The sequence below is a fragment of the Sparus aurata genome, chromosome 17, assembly GCF_900880675.1.
Source record: "Sparus aurata chromosome 17, fSpaAur1.1, whole genome shotgun sequence".
NCBI lineage: Eukaryota > Metazoa > Chordata > Actinopteri > Spariformes > Sparidae > Sparus > Sparus aurata.
Genome location: NC_044203.1, coordinates 29,061,064 through 29,073,354, shown reverse-complemented (window position 1 = coordinate 29,073,354; position 12,291 = coordinate 29,061,064). Strand labels below are relative to the sequence as shown.

The 12,291-nt window shown below is 37.3% G+C and overlaps 1 protein-coding gene and 1 long non-coding RNA gene across 2 annotated transcripts; both read left to right on the top strand.

Moving 5' to 3' along the window:
• Positions 1-210: 210 nt before the first annotated feature.
• Positions 211-1,722, top strand: LOC115566919 (uncharacterized). Its single transcript, XR_003981095.1, has 3 exons — positions 211-228; positions 1,013-1,085; positions 1,426-1,722. It is a non-coding gene; the product is annotated as an uncharacterized LOC115566919 (long non-coding RNA).
• Position 1,723: 1 nt separating this feature from the next.
• LOC115566898 (sialoadhesin-like) lies at positions 1,724-12,192 on the top strand. The gene is made up of 10 exons (XM_030392955.1): positions 1,724-1,776; positions 1,935-2,243; positions 3,545-3,880; positions 4,036-4,344; positions 5,131-5,394; positions 7,184-7,447; positions 8,393-8,692; positions 9,179-9,257; positions 9,915-9,978; positions 10,055-12,192. The coding sequence occupies exons 3-10, from the start codon at positions 3,559-3,561 to the stop codon at positions 10,487-10,489; spliced, it is 2,037 nt and encodes a 678-aa protein (XP_030248815.1). The 5' UTR covers positions 1,724-1,776; positions 1,935-2,243; positions 3,545-3,558; the 3' UTR covers positions 10,490-12,192.
• The last annotated feature ends 99 nt before the right edge of the window (positions 12,193-12,291 follow it).

Below are 12,291 nucleotides of genomic sequence, written 5' to 3'. Positions count from 1 at the left end.
AGCACAATAATTAAATCAACACACTAAAAACAAAAAAAGAGACGAGTGTTGTGAAGGTTGTGAGCTCTGTACAGTCTCTGATGTGTTTGGGGAGGGAGTTCCAGAGGGAGGAGCAGCTACTGAGAAGGCTCTGTCACCCCAGGTCCGGTGGTTGGTCCTGTGTGGTGGAGGGAGGAAGTTTGTGTCGGAGGAGCGGAGGGTACGAGACGGGTTGTGGTGGTGGAGCAGGTTGGCGTGGTGTGGGGGGGCTTGATGAGTGAGGAGGAGTATTTTGAATTGGATCTTTTGTGGGACAGGAAGCCAGTGGAGTTTTTGGAGGAAGGGGGTGAAAAGTAGAAAGGACAAAAAAAACACTGAAACTTTGCGAAAGGTGGAACAATTCTATGAAACACCAAAATGTTTAAGCTGTATTTTTGGATGTATTTGTTGCCTTACACAAATTATAGCTTTGTAACTAAATTGGAAATACATAAAGAAAATATGCAATATGTTTATTGCTTTTTCCTGCAACATACAGTTTAGCTCTGCTGTATTCAAAGTGTCAGAAAATAATTTTGTTTTTTCACATTTTTTACAATGAATAGAAACATTGAAGCAGTCGGTCAATGTTTGTTAAGTAAAAGTGACTCAACAAAACATCATAAAAGTCTGGCCAATTTGTAAGATTTAAAAAAAGAGCAGTTATTAATTTAATTGTTCAGTCAAAGTTTTTAAAGGAAGTGATGTAAAAGCTGTAATATGTTCCCCAAGTGTGTTAAATATTTATAATAATCTAATTATCTTGGGATTCAGTTGACTTTCAGAGTCTCAGAATCCTCTACAGTCTTCTTTGGAGCTTTTTCTACATTGACACTGATAAAAAAAAAAAAAAAAAAAGGAATATAGGATCACAAAACATGTCTAAATCTGCACAATCAATCATATTGTATTCAACAAATCCAACTCTAAAAATCTGAGTTGATGAAAGATGAAATGTACTAAAGATGTGAATTGTTCCATGTGTGTTCTCCAGAGTTTCTGCCTCTCCTGACACACAGAGATGGCTGCAGCTCTGACTGTCCTTCTCATTGGCTGTCTGCTGCAAAGTGAGTTGAAGTTCATTCACATTTTATTATAAAAACTATAAATATGTCACGTTAATCAGACATTCAGCCCAGAGTACATGATCTGTAATACATGATACAGCAGATAAAGGATGGAGTGAACTAAAAAAGTCTTCTGCTGCATTTCTCTGAGAACATTTGTATTTTTATCCAAACAAAAATAAAAACAATGTGAAAATAAAAAATATTGATTTTTGATTATTTCACGATTAAAGGTACAGTGCTGAGATTTTTCAAAGCAACCAAATAGTGTAATGTCCTTCTATTACTGTGAAGCAGTTTTCATTTGAGCATATTCAAAGATTTGTGTCTTGTGTTTCAGCTGCCCTGTGTGGACAGTTCAAGACCATCATACCGAAGACTATAGAGGTTCTGAGTGGATCCTGTGTGACCATCCCCTGCTCCTTTGATGTAGAGACCAGATATAACTCACACATTGATGGAACATGTAGAGCACTGTGGAGATCTGATCTACAGACTGTTGTGTTTGACAGCAGGAATCCACAATCAAGTGCAATACAAGGAGAACTGGAAGGAGACTTAACAAAAAAAGACTGCAGCACAACCTTGAACAACATGAGACCTGAGCACAGCAAAGAATATTTCTTAAGAGTGGAATGTAATAAGTTACAACATAATTTTGTTGACCAGAAGTTTCACATTTCAGTCACAGGTGGGTTTTACAGTCCATTTACAAACACTTCAGTCATGAGATCCTTTCTAGAACTGCTGTGACCTTCTGTTGTATTTACTGCATTTTACAAATAAAATCAAGATGTAGAGTAATAATTACTGTTTATTTATTGATTGTTCAAATGTACTTTCCCACAGATGTTCCACCCACACCGACTCTGACTCCGTCCACACTGAAGGTGGAGGAGGGAACCTCAGTGAGTTTGAAGTGCTCTGCTCCAGCTCCCTGTCTGTCTCATCCTCCAGCTCTGACATGGACCTCCAGCCTGGGTCACATTCAGGAGTCACTGCAGGAGAATCAGGACAGAACTAAAGTCCAGACCTCTGTTCTGACCTTCACTGCTTCTCACCTTCATCACAGACTGGAAATCTCCTGTACTGCAGTCTACAACAAACAAGATGGCAGCTCTCAGTCAGTTAGCACAAGTTTGACAGCTGATATTTCACGTAAGTTAATTTGTCCTCTGCTGAAATTCATCATAATTTTACACATTATAATTGATCTCTTGTCAGTTTTTATTTATTTATTTTCACTTAGTTCGAATCAGGTCAACAGTTAATTAAACGGTCCATTATTACATTCGTTGATAAGGGTGCCCCCATCATGACTTTTGTGGCTGATCATCAACCATTAATTGATGGAAGCACTATTGGCAGATGCTGATCATCAAATCAAAAAGATGTTTCTTTACTTTATTGTCAGCTCTAGTTGTCAATTTTAAGCAGCATAATGAAAAACCACTAAAATGTTTAGAAAATATGTATATTTATTTTCCTTGATAAAGAAATAAGTGTATACATTCTTGAACGCAAAAATAGAAACTTATCTGTGAACTGTGAAAACAGAATTAAGAAAAAAACAGGACGAAGAATCGTCTAACAAAGATTTAGGGAAACATACTGTGTGTCAGTCTGAGTTGTTTCAGTCTTTGTACCATGAAGCCACGACTCCACCACCTGGTCACTGCTGGTATCTGCTTACATGTCTGAACACAGTTTGGTAAAATGATGTGAAGTATCTGTAACTCTAAACTCAAAGTACTTCTACCTCCAACTGTACTCAGCTGAAATACTGTTACTGTAAACATGTTGTGTTGTCACTAAACTGCAGTTCACTGTTTAACACTTGATGTTCTTTAAATAGAAACTTTCAGCTCTGCTGAGTGTTTCACTCTGCTGGAAGCTGTTAGCTCTGTTAGCTGTTAGCTCTGTTAGCTGTTAGCTCCATTAGCTGTTGGCTCTCTGAACCAAACACAGCAGGACTCTACTACTCACTGGCTGCTAACAGCTAACAGCTCTTTTCCTGCTGACTTCAATTTGGATTTACAGTTCCCTCTCTGTTCAGCAGGTTTTTAATAGGTTTATTAGGTCCTACCAGCAAGTCCTTTGTGACTGATGGCAACAATCAGTGGCTGATCAAAACCTGAGCATCTTTTGTAATCCATCAACAGAAAAATACTTAATATAGAAAAAAATAATTGTCAACAATTTTAATAAGTGATTAATCAAAAGAAATTTTCTCAAAGAATAACTGCAATTAACATTTACTTCATAATTATCAGTTCAAGTCGAAACAAATCTACAGAACAAAGGAGATTGAGGACAAAACAGGAGCTTTACAGTCATTTGGGATTCTTTTATGAATAAAGTGATCATGCTGAGATTTTAGCAAAGCAACCCAACAGTAAAATTTCTTCTTTACTGTAAAGCAGTATTCACTTATTCAAGATTTGTGTCTTGTGTTTCAGGGTCTGCACAGTTTATGACCTTCATGCCACAGACTATAGAGGTTCTGAGTGGATCCTGTGTGACCATCCCCTGCTCCTTTGATGTAGTGGACAGATATAAATCAAATGTGGATGAAACATGTAAAGCACTGTGGAAATATGATCAGACTGTTGTGTTTGACAGCAGTAATCCACAAACTAGAGGACATTTGACAGGAAACTTAAAAAACAGAGACTGCACCACAACCCTGAACAACATGAAACCTGAGAACAGCAAGAAGCATTTTTTCAGACTTGAATGCAACAATGACCCAAAATATGATTTTACCACAAGGCAGGTGGACATTTCAGTCACAGGTAGGTTTTAAAGTCCATCTTCTTATACTTCAGTCAACAACTGCTTCTAGAGATACTTTGACCTTAGTTTGGTTTTATTTTTTTTTGTAAATAAAATCAAGATGTAGAGTAATGAATTCTGTTTTTTGATTGGTCCAAATGTACTTTCCCACCAGATGTTCCACCCACACCGACTCTGACTCCGTCCACACTGAAGGTGAAGGAGGGAACCTCAGTGAGTTTGAAGTGCTCTGCTCCAGCTCCCTGTCTGTCTCATCCACCAGCTCTGACATGGAGCTCCAGCCTGGGTCACATTCAGGAGTCACTGCAGGAGAATCTGGACAGAACTAAAGTCCAGACCTCTGTTCTGACCTTCACTGCTTCTCACCTTCATCACAGACTGGAAATCTCCTGTACTGCAGTCTACAACATACAAGATGGCAGCTCTCAGTCAGTTAGCACAAGTTTGACAGCTGATATTTCATGTGAGTTAATTTGTCCTCTGCTGAAATTCCTCATAATTCTAAAGTGATCTCTTGTCTCTTAGTTTTCACAACTATTTCTAATTCAGGGATGAAACCATTATTCCAATGATGGTCAAGTTGAACAAGAGTGAAATAATTGGTAACAATTATGATAAGTCATTAAGCACTGTTTAGTTTTTTGAGTCAAGTTGTAAAAATTCATGGTTCCTTGTTTTCAAAAGATGAGGATTTGCTGCTTTTTTTTTTCACTTTTTAACATTGTAAATTAAATGTCTGGGTTTTTGGACTGTTGGTCAGACAAGAGGCTATTTGAAAGTACTCCGGTCCTGGCAGTCCTCCGTCACTTACATTACAGGAAAATGTAGAAGAGAAGATTTACATTTAAAATGATTTACTCACCACATCTTTTAGATGCAAGATTAGTCTTTAAACTAGTTTCCCCAACATTATATATAAGCAATCATGTTAATGTATTTCAATGAGCAGGTACATTTGTATAGGTTTCAGTTCAAAAGGTGGGTGGAAATTCAGAAACAGCAAGAAAGCTTGTTGCTGTTGTAGTTTATAACTATTGAAATTCAGATTTTAGCAGCACAAATTAAGTAAATTTAAAGGATTCATATCACAAGAGAAAAAGATCATTTTTACCCTGGGAAGCATTTTTACAACATGGGGTCAGCAATCAGACTTCAGCAAAAGAAAATGGGGCATAATCTTTATTTTTTTATTACAAATATGTGATAAAATTACACCTATAAATAATACAAATAATCTGACATTTTTCAGTTCCACCAAAAAACACCACCGTGTCAGTCCATCCCTCTGGTCCAGTATCAGAGAACAGCAGAGTTACTCTGACATGCAGCAGTACTGCCAACCCTGCAGTAAGGAGCTACACCTGGTACAAAGCTGACGGAGGTCGGGAGGATAAAATCGGGACCGGAAATGTTTTAGACATCACAGCTTCTGAAGTCAGCGCTACTTTTTTCTGCAAAGCTGAAAACGATTTTGGAGCTGGACGATCCAACACCAGACAAATAGAAGTTCAATGTATGTATCAAATTTCAAACTTATATGTTCTATATACCCTGATGGGTCTCACTGTTTGCAGTGCACTAATTTACAAATAATGATACAATTATATAATGGTGGCTTTCCTAGTTAGCCAATCAAGAAGTAGTGACCAACAGGAAATATTAGTTACCATCTTGTACTTAGACATGTATTTACAATCTGTGGTCACCAGTTACAAAGAGGGGTCATTACAACTTCAAATGTAAATGTGACATAATCTGCCATTATTTTCATTACAATATAAAGTTAAACCCATAAATAGGGAAGGGTGAGATATTATTTTAATGTAAATCTTGGTTAAAAAAAACTGTGACAATAGGTTGTCTGTGGTAAATTCTGTTATCAGGACAATAGTGAATCAGGACATTCGTGAACATCCTCAAGAGGGGCTCAAAAAAGTTGTCTAACTCACTCATTTACAGTCACGACAGTCATGACATCATCGTATGCATGTCACCATGACACCCATGTGTGAAAACTTTATGGATTCAAAACTAAAGATCTGTGTCCTAATTGACTTTCAATAAAAAGGTTTAAACAAATGTAAGGTAACGTGATTACAGTATGTATTTGTACCATTTTAAGAGCTTTAAGCGTGCAGGTATATTATCAGTTAATCTAGTTAAGTACAATTATTTTGGACAGGATAAACTTGACATGAAATTTTCATATTGACCTATGCTCACTTACAATATATTTTTTGTTTTTCCTGATTTAATAATTTTATTCTTCAGATTCACCCAAACACACCACAGTGTCAGTCAGTCCCTCTGGTCCAGTACCAGAAGACAGCATTGTGACTCTGACATGCAGCAGTGCTGCCAACCCAGCAGTGAAGAACTACACCTGGTACAGAGCTGACGGAGGCCTCAGAGACTTTAATTGGGACTGGACATGTTTTAAACATTACAGCTTCTAAAGTCAGTGGTCCTTTTTTCTGCAAGGCTGAAAATGTTCAAGGAGCTGGACGATCCAACATCAGTGAAATAGATGTTCAGTGTATGTATCAAATTTCTTACCTGTATATTTTCTGTACACCCTGATAGATCTAACTGTATGCAGAGCACTGATCCACAAATCACAATATCTTGTCCTTGATTATTTAGATATACAATTTTGGTTTTAAAATGTCTAACAGTGGCAACCGATGTTGTAATCAAATGAGAGTTTTTTTGCATTCCACCCCACTAGATTATTGCGTTTAATTAGACTCAGAACTGATGCACATAAAAAACAGGCATGTGCACGTGATAGAAGCACACAGGACAATATCAGCAAGTGGAAAATCATCCTCATGAGGGAGCCTTTCCACTCTGCAATCACAAATGTGGTCCTGTGAGCACAGGGCTGTGAGGATCACAAGCTTGATTCATGCTTGAAACTGCTCAACACTCATGCTGTCATCAAGTTGACTTTGAGACACAGGGAGGGTTGAGTGCTTGTTATAGCCCCGTGTTAGTGGGACCATATTTTTGCATGCGTAGCAGAAATGCTTCATCACAATAGAGACATTTACACACATCTAAAACATGTAGTTATGCAACATCAAAATGACACCTGCAGTATCGTCATTATTAAGAAACAGGCATTTGAACATATCAGACACAGTATGTTATTATCAATTAACATTACATAAATACTGATAGCAGTTTGTCTACAGGCTTATTTTGGTACTGACCCATCAGTATTTATACATTAAGAGCCGGTCCTTGTTTTTGCATCCCTGGCAAAAAGTTATTCAGTTGTTTTATTACCTATTCTTCAGACTCACCCAAACACACCACAGTGTCAGTCAGTCCCTCTGGTCCAGTACCAGAAGACACTGATGTGACTCTGACATGCAGTAGTGCTGCCAACCCAGCAGTAAAGAACTACACCTGGTACAGAGCTGACAGAGGCCTCGAGACTTTGATTGGGACTGGACATGTTTTAAATATTAAAGCTTCCAGAGACAGTGGTCTTTTTTTCTGCAAGGCAGAAAATGCTATTGGATCTAGATGGTCCAACACCAGTCAAATAGATGTTCACTGTAAGTATCACAAGTGGTCTTTGGTGTCTGATGTGAACTGCCACCTGGATCTTTCTCCCTTTGTCCACCAACTCCTGGTCACAAACTTTAACTAATTCCCTGTCGATGCTTTGATCAGTTTATAAGTGATAAACATTATTTTATTTTTTTTCGTATTATTATTATAATCTATTTTTGTTTGTTTCTGTGTTTCTTTGATATCAGTTCCTTTGTCTCATCTTGTGCCATGTTATATATGTATGTTCACATTAGTCACTTGTACAGCACCTAAAAAAAGAAAAAAAAGAATAAAAGAAAAAGAAAAGAAATTAATGACATAGCCAAATTTTGACCAACGTCAATATATATCAAAACCACACTGAAAAAATTTACCTGTAAGTAATCATAAAGTTTGAAGATTCAAAAAGTAAGTGAAACAGCTAGAAGTGAAATTGTTGTTCCAGGAGAGGGGCTTCTCAGCATCAAATCATGAACAACTCAACACTTCTAAAGGTGCAGAAACACTTTACAGAAACTCGATCAGTTGTATCCAAGGCACGATCGAGGGACCCAGAGAGATCAATCTTAGTCCCTTTACTCAAATTGTAAAGCTGATATCATCATTTGTGATGGAATAAAACATACCTGCATACTAAGTATCTTGACTAGTGATCTCAAAACTTTGAGTCCCACTAAAAAACATGTTACAATTTGATCCATTGGTGAAAATAACATAACCTTTGGCTAACATGGCTGCAAAATATTTATTTATTTACATATGTACATTTACACAGATCACTGAATGAGCATAATAAATCCCCCAATGTGTTTCAATTAGTTTTCTTCACCTGCAACGTACAACAATTACCTTGTTATATCCATACATCTCAAAACTTTTTTTTTTTGCAAGCTTGATCAAACATGACTTTAGCTGACTCATGTCTGTCTTCTCTGTCTTCATCACAGTTGCTCCACAGATCCTGTCCTCATATGACTGCATTCAAACTGCAGACCAGCTCAACTGTTCCTGTGAGACTGTGGGGAATCCTCCTCCTGCTCTACAGTGGTATTTGGATGGGTCACCTGTCAATCACTCTGACAGGTTTGCAATCAGCAGTGAGCCTCTAAACGTCTCAGGTCTGAGCAGCATCATCACTGTGAGTCAACCACAACAGAGGGATCTTTCCACTTTGCTCTGCAACAGCTCCAACTCCCTGGGATCAACTACTCAGAGATTTTTTGTTTACAACCTGAAGCCTCATCAAGGTCAGTTTTAAATGTATTAATTGTGTGTGTCCTTAGTTATCTCATGGTTATGTTATGTCATGGGTGGGGTAAGGGGTTAGGAGGCAATGTAGCGGTTAGGGACTCCAGATAATGAATGTCAGTCTATGTAATGTCCTCAAAAGCATCAACATGTGGTGTGTGTGTGTGTGTGTGTGTGTGTGTGTGTGTGTGTGTTTGTATTCGTGTAAATATCTGCTGACTGTTGGAGGTGTTAAAACACCCATTTCCTGCTAACATCTCCTATGTGCATGTTTAGCACATCACTTTTAAAATGACTAAGACAAAATTTAATAAGAATGACCATTGATTAACGTGTGAATTAATTCAACTACATAATAAAACAATAAAACTGATAAAAGGCCTTTTTGTGTGTTTGATTTCACCTGAAGTAACAACTCATTTAGTTACTGAGTCACTGAGTTACTTCATTATCCTTAATCTTGTTTTGTCTCCTGTATGTTTCAGACTTCGTGATGTTGCTGGTGTTCATCGCTACATTTGTGGTACTATTTCTAGTAATATGTGGTCTGCTGTTGGTCATCAGGTAGGGTAACACTTTGAGACAAAAAAAGTTACTTGGACTATCCCTTTTATTTTTTATTTCAGTGCAAATAGTGACACCATGCCAGGGATGCAAATACACGTATGGTGATTTTAAATACATTCAGAGCTTTAAGATACAGGCATTGTATTGTCAGGAGATTTTATCTTTATCTTACCCATACTTTTATCAGTTCGGTGACTTAATAATAATAGTTTTTAAAAGAATAAATTCAGAGTGGGATTAGTACTGATTATTATTGTAAATATAACTAAATATTGTTTATAAAGCGGCAACAGTAAAGTTTACATGAACATATAATTAATGATAACACATGGGAAACATATGGCATAGCAAACAATAATATATAAATAAACAACAATTTTACAACATTCAATCAGTAATGCACAGAATATAAAACCTATTTTGTAAACTTTGTATTAAGTAAATTAAGTTATGCTGCCATAACTGATGTGTTATCTTTGGCTAATATTCATCTATAACATGTCCATCATTTTTTATATTATTTCAACATCATGATTAGGTGGACGTCCTTGTTGACTTTTTCTATAATCAATAGTTTCATCCTGTTGAATCAACAGATGAATCACACATATCCTTGTAGGTTAAACTGCAACAATCCTCTTCTGTATTCTTCAGGGCTCAGAGGACTCACCAGATCGTTCATAAGAGCCAAACTCTCACAAGTGGAGAGGCAAATGAGGTACGAGTTTTCTCCTTTAGGTAATCGAACCTGATTAGCAGATCACCTGCACCACTAACTTTCTCTTTAATTGTAGGTACCCAATGCAGAAGAAGAGGCCATTTATACCAACGCCAAAGAGCTGAGGCAGGGAGAAGTCGCCGACCCTGCAGTTATCTCCGAGCCAAACAGCGCCATCTTGCCCAGCACTGGGCCAAACGATGCAGAGGGAGCCGCTGAAAGCTCAGAGAAGAAGGAGGGGGGGAGCAGTGATGTGATTTACTCTTCTGTGAATTGGAAAACCAAGAGCAAGAAGAAGAAGGAAGAAGACGCTGTGGACATGGGTCAGCCTGGTAGCTCCTATCTTGAGGAGGAGAGGTGCGCTGTGGGAGCAATAAGCAGAAATGTTGTCAGTGATGCACTTGAGATGGGAAATCTATATGATGAATTTGAACCTAGATCGGAGAGTAAGGCAGTGGAATGTGAATATGCCCAGGTTAAATTTAAAAGGAAGAGTGTTGTACGCAAATAGGTCACAGGTCACTATATTGCTTTGCCCAATTATTTTTCCAGAATGTCTTGCTCTCTTGTTTTTTTGTTGCTGTTGCTGCTTTGAAATGTTAATTTAGATTGAACAGAATCATGTTCCTTTGTTTTTTATTTAGTTCATTTGGGTTTTTTGAATTTTGACAGTTTTTTGGGTCATTTAATATTTTTGTGCATAATGTATTATATTTTCACATTATACCATTGTTTAGCATGTGTAAATTGAGAGATACCCTTCTGTTTTGCATACATTTTGGCATGTTAAGAGACAACAATATAAACAATTTTTTTTGTTTTTTCAAATGCAGCAGTCTACATTCTTCTTTATATCTAGTGTTGCATTTATGTATTCTTTCAAATCAACAGCAGAATGTTCCCATCAATCTCCAGTTGTATATTTGATGTAGATTTTGCATCTTTTAATGCATCTTACACTTGTCACAGTGGTAGAAATACTGAAAAAGGCACTGGGCCTGTCCTAAGTTGAACACTGTTTCTTAGTTATGAAACTGTATTTGTGTTTACTATACAAGGACTTGTTTTGTGTATGTACATAGTATGCCTATAAGCTACAGCAGAGGACCCCATTATCACGAAGTGTGTTAGACAATGGAAAGTGAAACAAACTCACATAGTCTGTTTATGCCTCAGGTATAAGGAAGTGGAAACCTCATCCAAAAACCTCATTAATACTTATTTTGGAATTACTTCCACAGTAGTGTACAACACACTGTTGAGTGTTTAGTATACCAGATTTTAGAAACAGGCAAGAGAGCCTCTCCTTTAGTCTCTGTCATCGTTGAGGCTGGCTGCTTTAAATGACCTCAGCAAGTTTCCTGTTTGAGACTGAATAGAACAGAGGGGGTGCAGAGGGGATTAGGTGATGGTTAAGTGTTGGACCTGAGCACAGTAGCAAATCAGTGGACCATCACACACACACTGATGTAGCAGCTCTTCTGGCACGGTAAGCCCTCTTGCCCATACTTCTCAACGAAATGTTTTAATCGAGACTATTATTCAAATTCCCACGACTACTTTTACAGTACAAACTTTCTGATGGCATGTTACAGATTAATGGTGAGTGCCAGGTATCAAACTAAAAGTCAAGCGAGCCTTTTATGTACTTTGATAAACCTGGAAGTGCTTGAGGCCTTTTAGTGTCTCAGATAGATGACATTTGCTCACTGTTTCCTGCACCACGGTACAAAAGGGTATTGTAATGTATAGAATTTATACAAGACAAAATCACCATAATTTAACTGTAGTTACATTGTTACAGCTGTTTCAGGAATTAGGATTTCAAATGGGACGCACTGAACGGTATACAGCGACTACTTTCTTCATGGGGACTGCTCGTCTGCTTAAACTGCTAAGATTGTTAACGGGTAATGTTGACCTTCACCTGTTTGTATCTCTGTTTCTGTTGCTGAGTATCATTTTAAACATAACAAAGAAAACACAGTAAGCTTCATCTTAAAAGGATAACACCAAACTTTCAGGAGCTTGTGAGAGTTTGGTCTAGAATGTGAAAAAGTAAAAAAACAAAAAAAAAAGTTTTATTACTCACAGAAAAGAATGTAAGAACTTCTGACGCTCTTCACTATTATCAAAACCTTGCAGTACATTGTATAACTATGGAAATGTACACTGTGTGATAGAATAGTAATCAATAAAGAGTATTTGAAAGTATTTGCAGCTTTTCTGATTTTATAGGAAGTGTTTCCATATTTGTTTCACTGCATAAAAGAAAAGGGTGATGTATGGTTGTTATGTTGTAATTTATACTCG

What these genes read in the sequence shown, in the direction of transcription:
- LOC115566898 (XM_030392955.1), top strand. Translation starts at nt 3,559, where the DNA reads ATGACCTTCATGCCACAGACTATAGAGGTTCTGAGTGGATCCTGTGTG. An exon ending in CAGTCAAATAGATGTTCACT is followed by an intron (nt 7,448 to 8,392) that starts GTAAGTATCACA and finishes TCTTCATCACAG; the next exon opens with TTGCTCCACAGATCCTGTCC. An exon ending in GGTCTGCTGTTGGTCATCAG is followed by an intron (nt 9,258 to 9,914) that starts GTAGGGTAACAC and finishes TGTATTCTTCAG; the next exon opens with GGCTCAGAGGACTCACCAGA.